At 19.5% G+C, this 26,012-nt stretch overlaps 1 protein-coding gene across 1 annotated transcript; it reads left to right on the top strand.

Annotated features, from left to right (window-relative positions):
- Positions 1-12,496: 12,496 nt before the first annotated feature.
- On the top strand, positions 12,497-16,824 carry SRAE_X000005000 (Potassium channel subfamily K member 18; the record flags this gene model as incomplete). The annotated part of the gene is made up of 7 exons (XM_024644346.1): positions 12,497-12,571; positions 12,628-13,084; positions 13,148-13,348; positions 13,398-14,154; positions 14,201-15,197; positions 15,449-16,678; positions 16,756-16,824. 7 exons carry the CDS (start codon positions 12,497-12,499, stop codon positions 16,822-16,824), a joined length of 3,786 nt encoding a protein of 1,261 aa, XP_024509915.1.
- Between the last annotated feature and the right edge of the window lie 9,188 nt (positions 16,825-26,012).

Genomic DNA, 26,012 nt, shown 5'->3' with positions numbered 1-26,012 from the left:
TTAATAACGAAATCTTTAGTAAAAAAATAAGTCTATATATCAAATTTAAGCTTTAAACCAGTTATTAGAAAAAAATTGTTAAAAAAAATTTATAATTTAATAAAAATTCTTTTATGATTATCTTCGTTGCCATTTGTCTAACGTTTAAAATAACATACTTGTTCCTTAGAAAAAGAAATAACTTATTTTGTTAATTTTTTTCTTCTCAAAATTTTAATTTTTAAAAAAGTTATAGCTATTTATAATTTTTTTTTAACCAAATAAAGCCTAAAATGTACATTTTTTTGAAGTTTTTAATGTGGAAAAAATTTTTTTAACTACTTCTTACCTATCTACAAAATTATAGTTTAAAATAAAAAATTTCCTTAAAGAAATAATCACATTTTTTTTAATCAACGTGTTTGAAAAAAATATCTAAAAAACTTTATCAACATCTTACTCGCTTATATATACTTAAGGATTCATTGTCTTATAGATAACACTAATATATACTTACTTATCATAAAATATGTTTTTTAATTCCTTAAATTCCTAAGCTTGTACTTTGAAAAAATGAAATTATCAGCTTTGTCTAAAAGTACAATATATACATAATATGATACTAGTAACAAAAAATAAAAAAATTTCTTTTTAAAAAAAGGTATCATTTTGATTTTACTTTCACACTACATATAACATTGAAAAGTACATAAACATATAATTAGAATCTACTAATTATTATCAAATTTCTGGTTGTTTATATACAAATATTATTTGTTTTTTTTTTTTCTTAATTTTACAGGTCAATTATTTTGTTTATCACAATATTTTAAAAAAAATATTTAATTATGTGATACTTTAATAATTTAAGGAAATGTTTTTATAAATATTTTAATAATATCAGTAGTCATTTTAATTTGTTTTCTCATCCATTTATAATTATTCAATGTATGCCTTTGATAAAAGAATGAAATTATAAAATTTTATATTTCAAATCAACAGTAGGTTGTCAAAAAAGTGTATCGCTAATTTTATAATAAATATCAAAGTTCATCTAAATGCTTAGTATAATGATTAATAAATTTTTTTTAAAAATGTAAAGATATTGTCAATCAACAGATGCTCAAATATAATTTAAATTTTTTTTTTCTATCATTAATTTAAAAAGTTAAAAGTCGTGGTATATCTAACAAATAAAATTGGTTAAATTTTAATAGTTCTTTTAATAAAACTCATTTTTTTTAAAACATTAAATATCAGAAAATGTTCTATAATTCTCCAGATGTTTTTTCAAGTAATTTATTATTCATTTAGAAGGAAATTGATATGACCATTATAATATCACCAATATCACTTTTTATTCTTTGAAACCTACTGTTGATTTAAAACATAAAATAGTATTATTTATACTTTTTCATCAAAGCAAGATTTATTAAAATTGTGAATAGTTGTATAAATAATAAGTATCACTACTGATTTAGTTTAAATATTCTAAAAAACGTCTTGTAAACGGTAGAATTTTTATTTTAATAATAGCAGTTTAAATTTCATCTTACACATTCAATAACTATTATAAAAATATAAAAAAAAAAAAAACAATATTCAATTGTCATAGCAAATATTTAAATGTAACAAAAGACATCAAAAAATAAATTTTTTTCTTCTTGTAATATTACAATGAAAAAACTAAATTGTGATCTTATTGTAAAAATAGAATCAACTTTGTATATAAATAATCATAAATTTAATAATAAAGATATCTTCTTCAAATAAAAATACAATATTGAACACTTTAAAATATTATATACAGAATTAAAGTAAAGTTAACAAAATGTGTTACTTGACAAAAGTGTATAATTTTTTATCTTTAATACTACTTTATAAATGTTACATATGATTAAATAAGTAAAAAAAAGTGTAGAAAATAATGTCATTAATAATTATATTAAAAATTTATTTAATTTGAAATTAAAATATGGTAATTTGAAATTTAAAAATAAAAAAATAACAACCAACTGTATTATTTAAATTAATAATGATAAATATTTAATGTTCAAGTGTCTTGAAAGTTTATATAATAATTAAAATTACTATTAATTTTACAATTAATTAATTGTCATAAATAAAATTTAAAAAAATGTACAAATTAATAAGCGTAATTATCTATCAACATTTTTTAAATAACTTGAAAAAAGACATTGAATTTTATATAAAAAGTTATAAAAAATGTTAGTATATTTTATGAAACTTATTTTAAAAGTTTTAAAAATAAGTGAAAAAAAAAATTAATAGTACAATTTTTGCATAACCAATGTATCAATGTTAGTTTTCATACATTATACTTTTTTTTATAATTATTATAATTACTTAATAATATATTACTACTATTGTGTGTTTTTTTTTATAATTTCTCATGTTGTATTAATATTCTTTTTCTGAACAACAAAATATAAAGAAATAATCTATTCAATGTGAAACATTTTAAAATATTTCTAAAATTATTTTGTCTAGTTTTGTAAAAAAAAATAACATTTAAATATTATATATAGGAGCAATTGTAATTTTACAAAAAAAAGTAGTTTCTTATGATAAACAATTGTATCATCTTAAAACATATATTTCTTATTTATAACATTCAAAGCGTTATCTTTAAAATTGCATGTCACTTTTATTATGAAAGATATTATGGACGTTTGATTTATTTGATAAATTACAATAAATATATTGTTTGACTTAAAAAGTATCACTGAATCACTATTGATAGGATAATATTAATAAAATTGTTATTAAATATTTTTGATTTATGAAATATTCTATATTTTTACATAACTTAGTTAATCTAAGATAATTGTTTTATGTCATTTTTTATACATATTAAAAAATAAACATCATAAAAATAGATTAACATTAATAATATAATAAAATGTTAATTTAAAATGCATATTTTTATTGATGTTGGCTTAAATAAATGTTACCTAATTTTAAATATATTATTTAAATGCTAATCAATTATACATACAATTAATTTTAAATATTTTCTTTTATAATCTTTTAATGTTAAAATTACTAAATTATGAGAATTTAAAATATAAATAAAGGTTACTCATTACTAAATTTTTAATAATATAATTATTCAATAATATACAATAACTTAATAAAATTATACAAAACTTTTTTTTGACCAACAAATAAATTGCACATTATTAAATTTCTGCAAACAATAAAAAAAATATAAAGATATAAAATGTAACAACTTAAATTTCATTGTCATAAATTTAAATATAAAAGATAATATTAATAATAAAGTTTTATAAATAGAAAATCACTTAAATAATTTTATTTCAATATTTTAAATAATATATTTTCTTTTAAAAATCTATTATTATAATTATTCATGATAAAAATTGTCATAACATTAAAATTATTGCTGATATTTATACATATATACCGGATGAGGTATTTGATTAAAAACCATTTTTTAAGCACTATAATTGTTGTATTTCATTAATAAAATTACATATTCAACATAAATTTTAAATATTTATTTTAAAATTATTATTATAAAAAAAGATAAATTAAATATAGATTGTTTAAAAAGTATCAAAAAAAAATGAAACATTTTTAATAATTTTTTTTGTAATTGATTTTTTTTATTAAATAATTATTTAACAGGTTAAATTATGATGTTTTAAAAATTTTTATTAAACTTTAATTGAATAGATTCAGGCAAAGTTATAAATGTTAAGATTTAAAATTTTTTGTTTAGTTGAAATTTATATTTAAGAAACATTATCCCTTCTTATTTTTAAAAATATTTTTTAAGTTAAAAATAATATGTAACAACAAGAATTTATTATTTTTATTTTTAGTTAGTTGTTAAAGATATTATAAAAATAAATAAAAAAAATTACTTAACATAATAATTAGTTAATAATGGAAATATATATTATAAAATAGCTTGGATCAGTGTAAAGTAATTACAACAATTGATGAATATTTTAATGTAAAAAAGAAAAAATTCAAAAGTTTAATGGATATTTTGATTGTTATATTATGATTATTGTAAATTGTATATATTAATTATTTTTTTTCATATTAGAATATCTTTATTATTAATTTCATTTAATTATATGATTATTTATATATTCATCAAATTAGTAATATTTACTATATTTAAATAAAGTCAAATAAAATGTAAATTTTAGGCTTACAAATGACTCTAATTTTGCAGAAATTTTTTAATTTTTCAGTTATTATTATATATTTTAAGTAAATACATTATACAACAGTGTAGTATTATTATTTGCTTGAATTACAAAAAATGTCAAATTTTTAAATGTAAAATATAAACAGAAGATATATTTTATATAAATACAATTATTTTTTTAACCAATTATAGTTATTGTACTTCTACCAAGCTATTATATTAATCATATCTAAAAGTATATTAAACTTTTATTTCAAATATTTTAATTAGTTTAAAATTTTTATCTTGTTATAAAATTGTTATTTAAAGATTAATTAAATAAATCTAATTTGTACTTTAATAATTTTAAAATAAATTTTAAAATTTTAAAAAATTAAATTAAATAACATCCATATTTTCTGTTTATTACTTTTTTAAATTTTAAGATAATGATGTTTTTCATTAAAAATAGAATTATTTTTTTAAATACTTTATAGAATTAAACATTAATCTAATACTATTTATTACATTAATTTAAGAAAAATTTATTTTAACATATGGTAAAATGCTTCTTATTATGTTTTGAAAATATGCAAAAAATTTGTTTATTTAAAAATCTTTTTAAAATATTAAATGTAAATAAAGATGAGGCAATTCGACTATATAAATAGTGTTACAAATAATACTTGTATTAATATATTATTATTGATAGTATTAAAATAATGAGATATATGTTTATAAATATTACAAAAGAAATAAAATAAAATTTTTTATCAAAGCGATTTAGCATATGTACTAATTTAACTAGAACGAAAATAGATCCATATAATAAATTTTATATCATTTTTTTATAATTAGAATACTAAAATGTAAAGTGGGTAAACCTGAAATTTCTGTTTACCAAAGAAAATTAGAATTAGTATGATTAATAAACTTACCATCTTAATGTAAAAGAATATTTCCATAGTATAAATATATATCTTATCCTATTGTTTACTAATTAATGTCCCAAACTTTGCATCCCTTACTAATACTTTTAACACTATTAAACATTGCAAAATAAAATAAGTATATCCATTTTTTTTTACACATAATTATCAATACTGTTTAATTTCCATTCACCGAAATTATTTGTTTAAAAAATAACCATAATAGCAAAAAACTTTGTTATTCCCATCGATTCTTTAGTTTTTTTACATGTTTATTTGCTTTCACTCCTTACGTCATTGATGACATTAAAACCAAAGATATACATAAATATAAAAAAAAAATTTACATTTATATAAAGAACAAAGAGTAATAAACTGTTAAGTAATCTACACAAGATAAAAAGATATTACCAATAATCCACCACAATAAATTAATCTTTTGGATAAAAAAAAGTAGAAATAATTTTCACATAAGAAATTTTATTTATTACTTAAAGAAACTAAATACATTGTGCCAAAAAGATATTTGTATATATATAGTTTTTTTTTTTTCTAAAAATTACCTAATTTCTAGAATCAAACAGAAGGTCATCATTGTTTTATGTTGACACTTGTAACAATAACTTATAAAAATATTTTAAAAAGAAATGCAAAAAGTGATTCATCATTTTAAATATAAACAAAAGAATATCAAATAATACTTTATAAATTTATGAAACTTTTATATCACAATTAATAATCGAAATTTGTTATTTTTGGATGTTTTATATAAAAGTTCTCATGTCTTCATTTATCAGGGCAACAAATTTATCATATATGATATCAACTAAGTCAATGTGATATCTCAATAATCAGTTGGAAGAAAATATATATATATATTTCGACTTTAGACGTTGTGTATAGGAAGGATGTCTCAAGGAGTATTAATTTTTCAAGTACCAAAGTTCACTGTTAACAGTAGAATGATTGTACTTGGGTTGTGGCTGGTTAATTAGTCGGCATAGTCAAACTACTATGCAATAAAATTACAGCAAAATTATTTATTTCTGTAAGTTTTCTATTTTATTAAAACAGACGTCTTCTTTTTTTATAATTTCAGTAGGATGATTGTAACCGTACTTTATAACAACTAGGGGCTAATGAAATTATATTACCGTTAACTTGGGACATTACTATATAATCTAGTGTTTATACCTTACAATAGTAAATCTTTTAATTTGCGAAATGAGATATTTGAATGAATTCTTAGTATGCTAAAATTTTTATTACAATAATAGGAGACTGTTAGAAAGTTAAGTAATACTAGCATTAATAGTTTAATTGTAACCAATTTACCAAGATTACATTTAGAAGATTTATTCTCATCCAAAGTTTTAAGTTATTTTATTTATATCTTTTTTATATTAAGTTTTATAGCGGATAATTTTACAAATAAAATCAAAATTAACGTTATTATTAAATTTTTTATTTATATCCAAATAATATTAGAGTAGAAGTACATTAAGATAATGGATTATCTTATATCTTGATAATTATATTTTTCATTAATCTTTCAAACTTCACATTAATTAATGAAAAAAATGATAATTCAAATAACTAGTAAAAAATGTAGCCTTTCCTTTTTAAATCTATTTTTTCATTTATGAATCCAGTAAACTTTGTCTTACATTTACAAACTTAGTTTTTCATTTTTTTCAAATTTATTTTTAGATTCATAACATTTATTTCATTGGCAAAGTTATTGCATATAATAATAAGCTTTTTTAATGGACCAGAAAACAATATATTTCATTAAAAATTAATCGAAAAAATTTATCTTTCTGATAAAATATTGTTGTATTATTTTAGGGTAAAACTAATAATGTAGAATTTTTTAAAATTAATAACTTTTAATAAATATTTTTTTTAATATTTATGTTATTTTATATCCACTGATAAAAATTTTACTCCCAAAAAGAATAAAACAGCCGGGAGAAATGCCATTTTTTTAGGTAAAATTATTTTAATATAGTCTAAAAGAAAATTTATGCCAAAAAAAAAAATAATAATAAGAAAATATTTTTAGACAAACAATATAACAATAAAATGAAAAAAAAAACAATATTTAAAAATAAGATTTCAACTTAAAGTACAAAGCTTTTTAAAAAGAAAACAACTTATTTTTAATATAAACAATCTTAAAATTTAAAAAAATATATTTTTTTTTATAAAATTTTATATTATGTTTTGTATACTATTAAAAACTTTCCTATAATTATGTATAGAATATTTTTTAAAAATAGTAGGAAAATAATAGTTTTAGTTATATGTTTACTTCTTTTTAATTATTTTTAATTATTAGAGAAAATTAAAAATCATAATATTATTTTCATATACAATTCATTTCTAAATATTTGCGCATTATTTACTTTAATGATAAATTTTAGTGATATAAATTATTTGCAATTTGATTAAATTTTCCTTTTTCCTAGTGGTAAAAAAGATAATTTTAAAAAGTAAAAAAGAAATATTTTAAAGTGTTTATTTATCTTTTGAAACTATAAAAACATGTTGAAAATAAGAATAAATTATTTTTGTAACAAAATTTAATTAAACTTTGTTGTTAAAAATGTTTTTCCTTTACAATATATCTAAATAAACTAATTTATTTTCTTTTGTTATTCATGTTTATGTATAATTTTGTTTATTTTTTTATTGTAAAACAAAAAATATAATATTAGTTAACATAATTTTAAACAAATCAAACAACATTTGATAAAAAGAAGTAAAATTTTCTAATAAACATTTTGTGAAAAAAAAATATTTATTTTCTAAATTTTTTTTCTATAACTATTTAAAGAACATCTTTTATTATATAATATATACTATTATTAAACTTTTTTTTATAATATATGTTACTATAATATTTAATAAGAATGTAAAATTGAAAAATTATATCTTATAATTAAAAAAAAAAACTTGTCATATTAATTTATAATATAATTAACTCCAAAAAAAAGTTTTATATATTTCAAAAAGAGTAATGTTTAAAAACATTCAAAAGTTGTAGAAAACTTTATAAATTATAACATTGTTCAATTAAATTTATATTTTTTATCCAAGTTTATTTATTTTTCTATAATTTTTTTTTATATTATTATAAATTATTAATTTAAAAAGTTGACTACTTTACTAAATTACATTTTTTGTTATCTTTTATTTGTAAAAAAAAAATATAAATTGTTTAACACAAAACAGTTTTATATATGATTTAATTTATATAGTTAGTTTTATAAATAAGTTACCTAAAATTATTTAATTATTATAGAATATATTTTTAAATTTAAAAAAGTTATAAAAATATAGTAACAAAAGTTATTTTAAAATTGTTATTTATATAAAAAAAATTTCTAAATTTATTTTTATTTTACTTTACATAACTTTTGTATACATACATTTTTTTTTGTAAAACCCAAGTAATTTTTGTTTTATATTTCATCGTTTTTTTGTACATTTCCAAATATTTGTAAACAATACTAACACATGACAACTTTTCTTAAGTGATTGTTAGTACACATCTGTTCGTTAAAACTTTACTGCCTCACATTTCAATGGCCTCAAGAGATCTTTTTCTATATGCATAGGCTGAGCTAGTTTTATCATCATCATTATTTCTCTTGTTACTATTACAGCAATTCAAAAAAGGTTTTATAATGGGCTCAATATTAAAACTTGTTTATCACTTTACTTTTTTGCATTTATTGTATCTTATCTATCTTAGATCTCCAAACTACTATATCATTATCTTTTATCACAGTATTTAAAAAAAAAAAAGTTATCTTTAGAAAAAATTTTATTTACTATTTATAAACAATATATTTTTTTTTATTTTATTGCAAATAGAATAAGATTTTGTATTATTTAAAACTTTTAAGTACTTTTTTTAATTTTTTTAAATATATCATATTTATCAGTACTTCTTTAGGAACCTATAAGATTTTTTTTTTGTTAGGAAAAGCCAAAATTGTTCTTCATTTTTGTGATATATGAAGTACTGTATCCAAAACATGATATAATATTTTTTTATTTATTTATTTTAGATATTTATCCTTTCAATATATTTGAACCATATTACTTAATATAAAAATGTTTGTACACAAACTTTTTATCTTTAAACTAATGTTTATTTTTAGTATTTAGTATATATTTTTGTCTTTTTTATTAAATAGAATATTCTTACATTTCTTAAAAATTGAATTTTTGATTTTAGTTATTCTTGTATAATTTTAATTTTCATTATATATTCAATTAACTGTACAAAATATCTCTATATTATAATAAAAAAAGGCAATATATGAGATGATAAAATATATTTTTACATAAATTAGTTTATCATTATAGTAATAAATTCAAAATGTTCCATATTAATTTTTTTATTTCTTACTAAAAATTACAAAATAATATCTTATTATCTATATTTTTAATTTAAAATATATTAGTTATTCTATTTTTTTTCCTTTATTTTTATTTCTATGATATTTTAAAAAAAAAATGTATATATATCACTTAGATATCTTATATTTTAATTTACTTTTTATAGACAAAATAGTATAACTGTCTTTTTAAAAGTATCTAAAGTCCACTATGATTGTATTATTTATTTTTACATATAACTTAATATTTTCAACATTTATAACCAACAATCTGCTTATCAGCAATTATTTTTGGTTAATTTCAGCTTTTACTTTTCTATGCTTTCATTCTAATTACAAGTCATAAACTTGAAAAATACTAACTTTGCCTAAATTTATTTTATACTTGTGTATGTGCATGATGAATAGAAACCGGAAAACTATTTTTATTTGCCGTTATTATATCAGTGTAAATATATACCAAATTGGTTCTTTATCAGACCTTTGAGTACATTTTATGACGATTTAATAATCTTCTACCAAAATGATATTTTTTTTTCATTTTCTGTATTTTTTTTTTTTTTAATTTTAACTTAAATGTATAACTTTTTTTTAGTTAAAACAATACAAAAAAATAGATAAATGATATTTTATTTTTATCTACATACATATTATAAACTATTTATATCTACTTTAAAACTAATTGATCATAGTTGATTAAAAAAAATATTTTTTTTACTTTTAATCAACTTATATCTTTTTAGGACTAAAATAAAATATATTTTGTGTTATGCATTATTAACTAAGTACACAACATTATAAGAGTAAAAACATTTAAATGTCTTAACAAAATGCAGGATAAATAAACTTTTTTATTACCAATTTTGTATTACATTCTCTATTTTTGGTGTTAGAGGTGCTTTAAACATATCTTGATATTTTTATTATAATAATATTTTATATATTTAAAATGTCTCATACGTATATATATACTAATTTTAACATATTTAATAATAAAAAAAATCATATATTGTATTGTTACTTAATATTTTTTTATATTTTTTTTACTATAACTATTTATGACATTGATTTATATTATACTAAATATTTAAGAATAAAAAAATTTTTCTTAATTGTTATAATGGCATGATATGATAATGTATTTATTTTTAACATAATAATTATATTTAACTTACTTTTGTTATGTCATCCACTACCTTATTTGTTTAGTTTTTGATTTTTAATAATTTAAAAAAAAAAATTAATTTATTTGGATATATTTAATATATTATTAAATCATGGTTCATTTCTTTTTGATAAAAATGAATAATGTTTAAAATAGAATATAATTATTATTTGTTACCTTTCAGATTTTATTAATATTCAAAATGTATATAAAGTTGAATAAATGTATGCGATGGCAAATTATTTATAAAGTAAAAGTAATATACGTATATATTATTGCTTAAACTTTTTCTTTGTAACTTTTATCTTTCATTCATACTTAACTGTGGTATGAACTTTTATTTAAAAATTTTTAAAAATCTTTATAGTTTATTTAATGTCCTATCTATTTATTCAATCTAACCATCTTTTAATTATAATTATTTTGTATTATCATATACTTTATTTAATACTTTTTATTATCACAATAACTTGTTAAAATTATATATATTAGAAGTGTCTGTAAGTAATATCATTTTTTTATATAAACTTTGAACAAAATTTTAATATTGTATAATTTATTTTATTATAAATTCACTATGAATTTTGTCAACTAATTTTAATATTAAAATAATTTTTTCTTCTTTTATATCTTAAAATATAAATAGTATTTTATAAAAAAGAAAACTTAATAGATATTATTTTTGACGTCAAAAAAAAAAATTTAATTATTAACTTATTTAAATTTTAGTAAAAGAAAACATAACTAAAAAAATACTAGTTTAAAAAATTTAATTATCAAAAATAATATTTTTTAAATTTTAAACTTAATTTATTAGGTTTTTTTCTATTATTAATTTTTATATATAACATTTGAAATACCAAACTTATTTTACGTATAAAAAAAATTTTTTTTGATTATAAGGTCAATGATTCTTTTAGAGTCTTTATCACAAATTAAACATAAGATTTTTCTTTTATCTCAAAAACCAAAATTTAATTCTATTGAGAATATTTTATCAAAAGTTCATTTATACTTTATATCATATTTTTATTCTTTCTGAGTCATTTTTGATGTTTTCTCATGGAAATATAAATTAATGTTTACTTTGTAATTATGTTTATATATAAAAATAATTTCCAATAAATTAGAAATGAAAAAAAATTATAATTTTTATTTTTAAAATTCTTGAGTACTTAGTGATGTCATGCTTTTTTATGTTTGTTTTTTTTATATACTAAAATTGAAGTTTAAATTTTTTTTATATTAATGTTTCAATTTCATTGTGAACTTTTTAATTTATTTTTTTTATTATTGAAATGAAAATTTTTAATTCCTATCTCTTACAATTTAAATGTTAACTTTTTTTAAAGTAATTTATTTTAAAATTAATAAAATTTATGATTTTTATTTCATACATTTAAGATATTTGAAATATCTCAATGATAATATATATTATTCTTCAATATTAATATATTTTTTCATCATATATATTAATTTTTATAGGTTAAAAAAATACAATAAATAATATAAATATTTATACTATTTCATTTAATACTAATATAAAATAGTGAAGAGAAACACAAATTGTGGTTTAAAAAACGACAATCATTTTCAATATATCAAGTATTTAAACAACATTTATTTTCTATATAAATTAAATTCTATTTTATTTCAATTTTGACAGTTTTTTTAGGAATTCTATTTATTGATATTGGTGATAACATTAGAATATATATATTGTTTTAAAATTTATTTTTACTACATGATAAAGTTTTTTTTGTTCAATTTCAATCTTTCAATCTGGATTCTAATTTGAATCTGGTAGTTATTTCGTTCTTATCATATGGACGAACAATTCAGAGAAATCGAAGGTCTACTTGAATGTACTGACCATGTTCAAACTCGATCATTTAAAAAGGTAAGAATATTTATTATTAAATTATAAAATAATAATTACTTGCTCTTTTTTTTTAGTATGCTAAAATAATAATACCACATGTTGTACTTGTTTTAACTGTCTGTCTATATGCTATTATTGGATCTCTTATATTTTATCATTTTGAAGCACCCCATGAAGAAAATTTGAAGATTAACGGTGTAAGGCATATTGATAATTTAAGGAAAGATTTAATTCAAACAATGTGGTCTTTTAAAATTGATAATACAAATTCTTATTTAAATAGTGATACAATTCATGATTTTTATTCTAATATGGAAAGAAAACTAGAAATATTTAATTCGGATGTTTTTAAGGCTTTCAAAGACCAATATGTTAGATATGATAATGTTAAAGTGTCATCCAACTATACAAATTTACAAAATTCAAGATCTCGTAAATATCGTAAAGCTAATTCAAAAAATGACAAAAGTGGTCAATTATGGACACATTCAAGTTCTTTATTTTTTGCTGCAACAACAATGGCTACAATAGGTATATATATATATATATATATATATTTTTTTTTTATGTTTTTAATAATTATTAATATTTAAGGATATGGAAATATTGTACCTGTTACACCACAAGGAAGGATAGCATGTGTAATTTTTGCTTTATTTGGAGCACCTTTAGCTATCATAACAATTGGTGATTTAGGAAAATTTCTTTCAGAATGTACAATATGGTTATATAAAAATATTATCAAAGTTCGCAAAACTATAAATCTTTATTATACTCGTTGGTCTAATATCAGAAGTAATTTTTTTATTTTAATACTTTTTTTTATATTTCTTATTTTTTTTAGAAGGTGTAACAACAGAAGTCGATGAAACAGTATCAACACATAAATCCGTTTCCCGTTCCAATATAGATTGGGATGATTTAGATAAAACTGAAGTGCCTGTATTACTTGTTTTTGCAATTTTACTTTTATATATTGCCTTAGGAGGAATTTTATTTGCAATTCTTGAATCATGGACATATATGGATGCTTTTTATTATTGTTTTGTTTCATTAACAACAATTGGATTTGGTGATTTTGTTCCTGAAAGGCATGAATATATTGTAATTATGTTAATTTATTTATTCGTTGGATTAGCTGTTACAACAATGTGTATTGATTTAGTTGGTATACAATATATTCAAAAAATACATTATTTCGGAAGAAAATTTAGAGGAACAGATATATTACAATTATTAAAAAGAAAACGTATGATTGAAAGAAGAATAGCCCTTGGACAGGGTGAAGAAATTTTACAAATGTGTTTAACACATATGGCAAAAGAACAAATTCAAGTACAAATACCAATGAAAAATATGGTTCCATATGTAAAACCAGATTTACCTAAAAAATATGCAAAAGCACATTCACTAAGTCCACATAATTCTATCGTTTCATATTTTTCCAATAATAGTAAAAATCCATCATTAAACAGTGATATTGCCATTATAAGTGAAAAAAATTATTTCTCAATTGCAACTTCTTGCTCAATACCAACAATTTATACTGGTAGTCTACCTGAATCACCCTATACAATTTCATCAGCATCCAGGAGATCAATGTAATTTTTCTTTTAGAAAAAATTTATATTAATAATTTTATTTTAGGATGTATGAACGTTTTGAAAATCGTGAAAATTCATGGATTGAATCAGGTCCAGATATTTCTTTTCATTGTTCTATTTCAACTTCACCATCAGTATATGAACGTGAACTTCAATATGACAATAGACATTCACCAAGTCCTTCTATACAATCCTTTAAATATGAATTTCCCCCTGATCCTATTCCATCTCCTGATATTAAAGAAATTTCCGATAGTGTTAAGAGAATGAAAAGATCATTGAGTTGCGGAGGAATTATTGAACATATTCACTCAAAATCACCATCAAACACAAGTTTACAAACTCAATCATCTGTTAGTGTAAGGAAATCATTATCTATTTGTGGAGATACAAATACGTGCTTCCATGCAATAGAGTGCTTTGCATCAATACCTCCATTGTTTAGTCGTTGTATTTCTTTCAATTTGCATGCCTATAATTCCCCTTTTTCTAATGTAGATTTTTTGTTTTTATTTAAAAAATTACACCAACAAACTGCTTTAAGTAATTGTGAGCTTGAATCATCGTTAAATTTAGTTAAATTTTTAAATTGTCCCCAATTATTTGATGCTGTAACATGTATTGAACATAAACTTTTAATAAATCCACCAATAGTATTATTTAATGGAGAGAATACTAGTTATGCATTAAGTGAAAGTATAGAACAGGTAAGTTATCAGGAAGCTAATCACTTTAAGGATGGATTGGCTAAAAATTTAAAGAAATGGCTTTTAATGCCAAGAAATGAAAGGAGGCAAAGTTTTCATTTTGATGAAGGTGCAATACAAGTAACTGATATTCATAGAGCTGAACCAATATTAAAGCGTAAAAAGCATGAAAGAATTAAAAGAAAAAAAAGTCCTACACATAAAATGGATTGGCTAAATATATCACCAAGAACACCTTTTATAGGTGATACAAGTTCACCATCAAGTGCAATTTTATCAAGAAAACCATCAATTAATTTACAATTACCGGTTCCAGTACATGGTTTAACACAAGTATCAGGACATAATAATAAAGATATTTCATCAATTCCTGAATAAATTTTTTTATCCTTGTTACAATAGCAATATTCAAAAAAAATTTTTTTTGATATATATATTTTTTTTTGCATGATTTATGAAATTTAAATAATTTATATTTATTTTATATGCTTGAAATATTGTTATGCTTGGCTTTTTTTTTATTTCAAATGATATTTGAATTAATTATGTATATTGCAAAAAAAAAATTAATATTAAATATTTAGACGACTGGATTACATTGTATGGTTAGTTGGGAGCAACCTGTACAAATTATTGAAGGAGAATCATTAGAAAATGTTTTTTATTCCCCAGTTAAATCATTAGAAAATTTAGATGAACCAGAAGTACATAAAATACTTGAAGAAAAAAAACCTGGAGTATGGAAAGAAGCAAATATATCAGATATAAGTGAACCATCACATATCATTTTTTCTCCAATGCCAGAACCTATTGAATTAACTCCAACTATATTTAATGATGATTTTGAATTAGAATTAAATACAATTGTTGAACAAGTATCACCTGAACCACCATTATCATCTTATGTTAGTATGGATGGAGAAAGTAGTAACTTTTTTGAGGACGATTCATCTTCTAGTTCTAATTCTCCAGCATTTGACATTGATTTAGGTGCATTTGAATTAGTAAATAGTGGTATGACAGCGGAAAGTTTATTAAATCAAGAAGAACCTGTTATTTATCATAAAGATATGCCTGTTCATTCAGTACACCATGATACTGTTCAAACTGAAGCAGCACTTGAAAATTTAATGAATGCTCCAAAAAGTATGCTTAGTTGTGTTGTTCCACCAACAATGGTTGCTGATAATTATTGTTTTGTTGTTGATGGAGATAAAGTTAAGTTTGATGATATAATGGGTGATGATCAATGGTGGAGGCATACATCAAGACCAACAAAATATTTTTATAGTGATGATATGAAAAAGTTTACTCGGGTAAATTGTATTACAGCTAAAGGAAAAATCATATCAGCTAGAATTGCTGCAACAAGTACTTCTAATTCAGTTCCTAATTCAGCAACATTAATGATAAGTTCATCAACATCATCAACATTAAATGCTGGTGGTAGTAGTTCAATACAATCATCAACAACACCAAGACCATCATTTTCAGTATCAGCTCGATCTTCTGGTGGTGGTTTAAGTGGTAGAGGTGAAAAAGTTAGCTTAGATAATGTATATAAAGTTATAAGATTTTATTCATTTTGGAAGACTTGCACTTCATTTCATCGAATATGTACAATGATTGATAAGGTAACAGATAGTGATAAAGAAAGTTCATCTCCGGGTTTTAAACGTCGGCTATTTGTACAATATTTATGGAGGAACGCAAAACCAAGTGATAAAATTAGAGTACAAAAAGAATTTGATCCTAGAAGACAACGCCTTCTTCGTTTTGTCACAGCAGAAAATGCGCAAAAAAAAAGATCAAGTGTAAGAAAAAAATTAATTAATTTTTATTTATATATATTCATTTTTAATTTAAAAATTAAATTTAAATTTTTTTTTAGGTTGTGCGTAATGAAAAGCCAGAACATCCATTTTCTAGGTCTTCATCTACAATGAAAAGAAATTCCTAATAATTTAAAATAATGCTTTGATTTTTAAGATTCCATTTTGATAAAACTTCATTTGATATTATATTTCAATTACGTATTATAAATGAAATAATTATATACTTTTTTTAATTAACTATATTTAAGCAACTTAATTATATTTTAAATATTGAGGAAATGATTCTTTATTTAATGGTGTTGTCTTTTTAGTAAATTGCTTTTTTTTTGTTGATAATTTTTAATAATGCACAATTATATTTAAACTAACAATTATAATAATATAATCATTAAATATATTATTTTTTTTTTTAAAAAAAAGAGTATATATCTAGTTTGATAAATTTAAAAAAATAATTTTTTGCTTTGGATATTTGCATGTCCCCATGATTAAGAATATGAGTAAAATCTTTTTATATAATTTGTTTAACAAAAATTTGAAGGTAAAAATAAAAGAAGTATGATTAAAGCTTTTTTTAAAAATGCTACAATTTATGGAAACAATAGCGGCTTTCGTGAGTAACAAATTATGAAACAAATTAGTTATATTATTTTCTAATAGATGTAAACTATGATTGTTTCTTATGTATTCCGCTTTTATTGAATAGTGATATTTAATAAAAGTAATAATGAGAGGATTTCTTTATAGTCGTCATATTACAACGTGACTTATAAAAATTCTTTTTTAAATTGTTTTATTATCAATATTTTGTTTAAGAAATGTTAACAAAAGTAGTAAGCTTGATGAGTAAGAATTTTTTTATGATGACAATCTTCAAATACATTCTTTTTTTTTTAAATATTTCTAATGTTCCTCTTACAGTATATTTTTTTTTAAAAGAAATTACTAAATAAAAATAACAATCATTTAATACACTTATTTAAATGTTACTTAAAATTTTTGGTATTTTTTGCGCAATTCTTTGTATTTTAATGTTGTTATGAACTTTAAATAAAATACTAAAATTTATATCATAATGATGAGTAATTGTAAATGTATATAATTTTTTTAATATATATTAGTAGATGAAAATTTAACTTTTTTTTAATATCACCAGTGGTTATGAATAAATATTCATAGTGCATAGATCGTATAAATATATTATAAAGTAATATAAATTATTTAAAATCATATTTTTGAATATTATATAAATAATATTATAAAAAAAAATTTATATATACTAATATAAGTTAAATTACTTTTCATTTTTTTTTTAACAATATCATAAATAAATAAATTTTTTTTAATATTATAAAAGTAATATAAGTATTCATATAAATAAAATAACACATTAATAAATTATTAGTTTTTATATTTATGAATGAATATATTTAATATGTAAATAAATATATGTAATAAAAAATTTTTTTAATTTCCATAATACATTTAAAAATTAATTTAAAACAATAGGGAATATATTTTTAAAAGTAAAAGATATAATATTTGAAATATATTTTTCTACCTCTATTGATTATTTAATTTCTTGTTTTTTCTTTCAATCCCTAAACTATTGTTAAAAAGATATTTTAAAATCATAATACTTTCTAATCTTTTCTATTACTTTGTATATATATTTTTTTTTGTTTCATTTACAATCAAACCTAGAAATGATTACATTATGGTTTGATTATATGATAAAAAAAAATGCGCATTTGAATAAAAAAGTCAACGCATTTTAAGAAAATGATCGAACACAAATATAATAATTACTAATATAAAGTTGATTAAAAATAACAAGTTTTCAATGGCAGTTGACAGTCTTGTTTGAAAATTAGACAATTAGTTTATTATATTGTTAATAATAAAAAAGCGTTAATAGTAAAGGTCATTAAAATTATTAAATTTTATGTTAAGTGTATTATCCATTAAATATAAAATGTTAGTGAGTATTTTTTTAAATTTAAAATAACTACATTCAATATAATACACGGGTAAAAAAAAATTCAATTTTCAATGTAAACTGTTTTTTTTTCCGTTTTCTAAATCACTTATGTTTCCTTTTGTTATTATTGTTGATTGAGGTTATTATATTTATAATTTTAGAAATATTATTAAAAAAAATTTTTCTATTTGTATAGTTTTTTTTTTTTTTTTTAATTTTAAAATCTATTTATTTTATTGTATGCATTTTTGAAATGATTACGTAAAATGAAATTTCACACAGAAGAATAATCAAAATGGATGTAAATTTTTGAATTATCATTGAACATTTCATCAATGCACATTAATTTCATTGAACAAAAATAGCTAAATTATTTGAATTAATTTACTATTATTTTTTTTTATATATTCATTAAGTAAGTTATATATGAAATTTATGCAAAAACTGGAAAGTTGCTTTTCATTAAGAAATAATATTCATTGATATATGTATATATATATCTATCCTTTTCCTTCTATTTACTTAAAGAATATGTGAAAATTATCTTCTTGGTATTAAAAAAATGACTAAAAGAAATTACTTTACATAAATAATATTTTCATTTTTGAATATACTTATATCACAGACTGACACTATAAAAAAAAGTGAAATATATTATGTACGAACAATAAGCATAATTATATTAGCATTATTTTATTGTACTTTAACAAAAAGTATAAAAGCTGTTTAAAATTAGAAATTTATTTTAAAGATACAACGACTAGACTTTACATAAGTATATATCAAATTTTCTATAGAGAAAGTTTAAAGTGTTTAAAAGTTGATATTTGCTTTATATAAAAAAATGAACTGGTACATATAAAGAATATACTTTCACAAGTTACTTAAATTTTGTCCACAAAAAGTTGACGTTTTTGTGACATTTTATTTTAAAAAAAAATAATAGGTTGAAACTTAATACTTAAATAAAAGAAGTTTTTTATTTATTTTATTGAATTATCTTTTAGAATATCAATTACAGGAAGTAAATTACCTGATAAATGTTTTTTTTTTAAATATCTCTTATCTTTAATTGTATACTTTTTTTAGAAATGCATAAAAATATAAATTATTTGTAATATATTCTTTATATATTTATTAAAAAGTATATTTATTTTAAATATAATCAAGAAATGACATCATCAAAAAAAAAATTACTACATATTTTTTCTCATTTTAATAAAAACAAAAAGCAAATGTACTTTTAATATTGTTAACAGAAAATTTATATTTTCTTCAAAAAGTTTCAATTTCCCTAACTTTCTTTATAGACATTTATCCCTTATTATTATGAAAGAAAAAAAAAATGTCTGAAATTAAAAATTATATTTCTTATGTGAAATTTATATTTCAAATTGTTTTTTTTTTTCATTACTTTAATTAAAAATTTAATCACACATATATATACATATATGGGATATCTATTTTGTCTATTCTAGGCCACCAATTAATTTCTGTCTGAAGATTTGTCCAGGCAAATGCTACTTGTCTCATGTTACTTTTTCATTTCCCTCAACATTGTGAGAAACTCTTTTTTTTTTTTTTATAAAGAGAGATATAAAATAAAAAAGAGAAATAATTTATATTTCCTATTATTAGTAGACATCTAATTTTTATGTGAAAGAAAAGTGATATGAAAAATATTTAATATAGCACGAATGCTGCTTACTAATGAATGCCAACAGACAGGACAATTAAGAGTTTAATTAATTGATAAGTATGTGCTATAACTTTTTGTTATACTCTTGACATTAAAATATACATATATATATTTTTTTTTTTTGATGTAATGATATTATATATTATCAAATAATTATGAAGTATATTATATTTACCATCAAATTTTTATAAGATGGTAACTATAAAAGTTCAATCTGTTTAAAATTGTTAATAATATTACACTTTTAAAATACAATTTTCAACTTAGTATTTTAAAAAAGGAAATTAAAGAAACAAAAAGCACTAAAGTAATAAAGTTTTTTTTTTTTTTTTTTTCAATTTAAATATAATTTTTGGAATATAACATAAATAAAAAAGAAATAATTTTTTAACTTCCCAAAAGAGTACACTGATAAAAAATTTTTATTATAATTCAAAAAAATAATTTCAATGTATATTTTAGATTAAACAAATTGCTTACTTATATATTCATTTCTTCTTAAAGTATAAATATTTTACAAAGTATATTTGAGGAAGATGAAATAGTAAATTGTTCAATTAACTCTATCAATTTATTGATAAGATAATAAATTTTAGATTAAAATTTTTTTCATAACAAAAAAAAAACTAAAATTTAACTTTTTTGTTTCCTTTTTTTCAAATTATATTTTACCAGTATAAAAAAAAAATTTTGAAGATCAATTAATAAAAAATTTATAAAATATAATTATTTATATATTTTTTTTTAAAAATAACAATATAAATGTAATTAAATTGTTAAAATAATTTCACATTATAAATATTTTATATATCAAACCCCTATAGTAACACAAAAATTTTTATCTTCGTTTTTATTCGCTGAATCGGCCTTCACTATTTAACACATTGCAAGTAAGTACATGCTAAAAAACTAAATAAAATTTACTTCGACAAATTATCTAATGTTTGCAAAGCTGTTTTTTATACAAAAGCATCCAATGTTTAACAAAACTTTTTTGCTTAATATTAAGTGCTAAGCTTTATAAAGATTCTTGTATTTCAAATAAATATTATATTCGACTTTTCCATATACTTTTACGAAACATTTTCTTCTTTTTTTAATACATAACTTAAAAAGCACAAATATAAAAGATTTTTAATTCTTTTAATAAATAAATACTTTTAATTTTGTATAATTTTTTAGTGTAAATTGCATTATTTTAAAACCATATCTTTAATTATATAATATAAAAGTATAAAAAAAGGGTAAGTCAAGTTAAAAAAAAATCTTTGTGATGTTTGATATTAAAATGTTGTCAATCAACTACCATTAAAAGTTATTTTTTCCGGGTAAACAAAAGAAATAAAATATTATTTATTTATTATATAAATAATAATTTTATAATAATTAAAAATGTTAAATATGAAAGAATAAAATACTTAGAAGCATTAAAATTTAATAAAATATTAAGTATAAAAATAATTTTATCATTAAAAAACATTTCAAGAATAATTAAATTTTATAAAATTATATTTATAAAAAATTAATATAATAAAAAAAATTAACTTTTTTTTTTTTAATTTTAATATAAGTATATTTATATATATACATAAAAAGACCTTGGCATATGAAAAAAATGAATCAGTTTCTTAATATAATAAAATTTTAAATTACATATATGATATATTAATATTCTTTGTAAATTGTATGTTTGTTGATATAATATATGTGTAAATGTTACCAGTGTACTTTTAAATATTTACATTATTAATATTAATAATCATAATATTAATACTAAACTTTTAAAATCAAAATAATTTTTGTTAATTTAAAACATTTGAATATTATTATTTATACGGCAAGACATTTCTCAAATGTTGAGTCCCTTACTTTAATGTATCCGGTTAACTTACACAATTTCTTTTACATTAACCAATTGTCCCACACAACTAAAGTTTAAATAAAAAGTGCAATCCCAATATATATGTTCAATTATATTAACGGAATATACTTAATAAAGATATTCTTTATGGCATCTGATATCACAATTTATTTTATATTAAAAAAAAAGAAGAAAATTAATATTATAAACCAATAAATACATTAATTGAAAGAAACTGTACAACTATATCCTTTATACAAATTGTTTCAACTTTAATTATCCATTATTAATTATTCTTTAATTCAGGTTCCTTTTTTTTTAAATACAAATGTTGGTTAATGAAAAGATATCTTTTGTCAAAAATCATTTTAAAAAAAAAAAGATGAATTATGGTATATATAAATTTATTATATATATGAATATATATATATATACATATATAAATATAAGACTCAAAATATGTTCGTAAGTTCCTTATTTTAAACAAATTAAATATGACAATTGAAATGTTACAAAAAAAAAATTGTCCTTGAAATTTTGGACTTTTTTAGAATTTTTTTTTTTTTTTTAAATTTTCAAGGTACAAATAAAATTGTTATATGTTCCTATTTAACTAACTATCTATAGGATGGGTAATTAATCAAATTTAAAAAACAGCCTTTTATAGATATATTATACTATTTTGAAAAATCCAATATATAAAAATTATTTTATTATAAAGGCCATAGTATAATTAAAATGATAACATTACTTTTTAATCCTTTTACCAATTTTTATTTTATCATGAAAAAGAAAGTATATTATAATAAATAAACAATGATAATGTTTCTTATGAATTTTTATTACATATTTATTATAAAGAGTCAATTTTTATTGATAGACTTTTTAATGTTTAAAATTAACTAAAAGAGTATTATTTTATAATTTGACCGATTATTCAACATTAATAATAATATAAAAAGAAATTGATAATGTTTGGCTTATCAAGGTACATTTGAGTGTTCTTTTTTGTAAGTCGTATTAATTTTTACTATTAACAACATATAGATATATATAAATATATAATCATTTTTAAAATAGACATTTATCAGAAAAATTTTTATTCAACTATATATAACTTTTTTTTTTATATATAAATGATAAAATTTCGTTTGCTTTAAAGACGATTATAATGATAAATGAATAGTTGTCTATATAAATTTTTATCTCATCTCAGTATATTAAAAAATATACTAGCCATTACAAGGGACAGACTTGGATGGGAAAAAAAGAAATATAAGAGCATTAAAAATTAAAATGTCTGGACGTTTTTATACTAAATTATTTGTAAACTAAAAGTAAAAAGGCTTCTTTTGATGGATGTTGATATGTTTCTTATTTACATTTATTTATATATGTATACAAAATGTATATATTTTTAATGCCAATAATTTTGATGTTTTTTTTTTTTAATAGATTAAAATAAAAAAAAAAGGTTATTTTAGATATGACCATTTCAAATAAACTTTTTAATGGGGAGTATTAAAGTAGACTATAAACTGGAGGACATATACTTTTAAAAGTAGTGCATGAAAAAATGTTTCAAAGTTTTGTGTGTATATATTTGTCAATCGGCTGGTACCAACGTGTACATATTCATTCCTCGAAAAAATGACTTTAAAAAAAATGACTCCACGCAATCACTTGCCAATCGTCCGTCCGTTTAATACTTGGTATATATATATATATATATATATATTTTATATATATTATATATATATATATAAATATATATATAAATATATATTTATAAATAAATATATAATATATATATAATTTTTATTCTTTACTTACAAAGAAATTTCTGTGCATAAAAATCTATAAAAAAAAGTTTACTACAGGAACGCGACCCAGTCAGCCGCTAGTGTTCCTCCTGTCTAACCATTTATATGTTAAATGAATAATTTTAATGTTTCTAAAGGCCGTCATATCATTAATGGAACGTGCCTCAATGATTGGGATTATAAGATGAAAGTCAGAGAAAAGGACACAAGTAGTACAAAAAAAAACCTTTGTGCCTAGATATAAAGTACACTCATTTTCCGACATATTTTAAAGCTTTGAAACATAACAGATAGAAATACGGACATGTATATTTTATAAAATGAGAGATTGGGTGAGACAGGATGTACAGGAAAAGGAGATCATATAATTGTGACGATGTAATGGCGATGAATGTCTTTTTTGCAGGCTTTAACTGCCAAGTCTCTTTCAAAAAGTACATTAATAAAAAATAGCTGGGTTGGATAATGTAAGAGAGAGCAAATTTTTAACTAAAAATCATAAAGAAAATGTGGTAATAGAAAAATAGAATTGTAGTGCGAGTGTTCGTGAGGCTTTTTCTTTATACTCAAAAGACACATTTTAAAAAGAGATAGAAGAATGAAATAAAAAGATTTAAGATGAGTAATATTATACGGAAGCCTTGATTTTTTCTTTTTTCAATAAACATATTATATAACTCAAAATCAGTTTTTTTTTTTTTTTATTTATTTTTTAAAAAAAAAAAAAAGATTAAAAAAAAAGTTATAAGCCATATTGATAAAATTTTTATAATTTTTGCAGTATTGGTATCTATCTTATAATTTTTATTTTTGTATCTTTTTTATAACGATGCTTTTTATGTATTACACTTTCTTACATATTTCAAGAGTCTAATATGTGACGAACGAAGTAGAGTGTAGACCTTTTAAAAATGAAACTAGATAATTGTGATAATATTGCACTCTATTTTTCTCTAACATACATATTAAGATTGACATTGCCTTAGTTATATTCTTAAGAAATCAGTAGAACAGTTAAATAATGCAGACACTGGGCCGTCTTCAATGCCGGCAGGTCTTTTTTCAGAACAGCACTAATGTTTAACTATTAAAAAACTAATTTTTTATTTTCAGTCGTTGACTTTTTCCATAACTATTACATGTTCTACAATTTAAAATGCGTTTTTTGTCAATGTATGTACTTTTTTCATGCACTTTTTAGAGATTTTTTGTTCGCATTCTCTTTTCTCTTTAAATATTAGATTCAAATAAAGTGCAACCAAAAAAGGCAATTACACTGACCATTTGTATAATCGTCAATCTGTATTGTCATGTCGGCTGAATAAACGTTCTTACTCTATTTTTTATTCCAACTTTTTTTACATTACTAAAAATAATTTTTCAATGTAGTTTTATCACATCTGCTATATTATTTAAAATTTATTTTTATTTTAGTTATAGTTTATCAATAATTTTTTTAATCATTTGTATAATATTTTGTTTCTTTCAATCTGTTATAATATGATCGTCCTCTAAATACACTTAATATTTTATCTTTTATTGAAGTGATCTTTATTATAATGTTATTTCTAGTTAAATCTTTCGTAATTTTTTCGACAGCTCAGGAACTTTGATAAATACTATGTAGCCAATGAGAGTGATATTTGTTATTGTCGGGGGTTTTTTCTCTGCACGTATAATTGTCTAAAACCCTTCTTTCTACCCCGTTTAAATTATACAGTAGAAAAAAAAAACAACATAATAAGAACATCTTATTATAGTTTATTTCCTAGTATTCGATCTATTATATTATTTTATATACATATATTTTATTTTAATATACATATATTTTATAGTATATATATATATATATATATATATATATATTACATATAATCATGCCTTAATTATTTATTATAATTTTTTCTTTTACTCTTGTACGAAAGATCAGGCGTGTAAAATAGTATGTA

This window comes from Strongyloides ratti, assembly GCF_001040885.1.
Source record: "Strongyloides ratti genome assembly S_ratti_ED321, chromosome : X".
In the NCBI taxonomy this organism is placed as follows: domain Eukaryota; kingdom Metazoa; phylum Nematoda; class Chromadorea; order Rhabditida; family Strongyloididae; genus Strongyloides; species Strongyloides ratti.
This window is presented reverse-complemented; position numbering and strand designations above follow the sequence as displayed.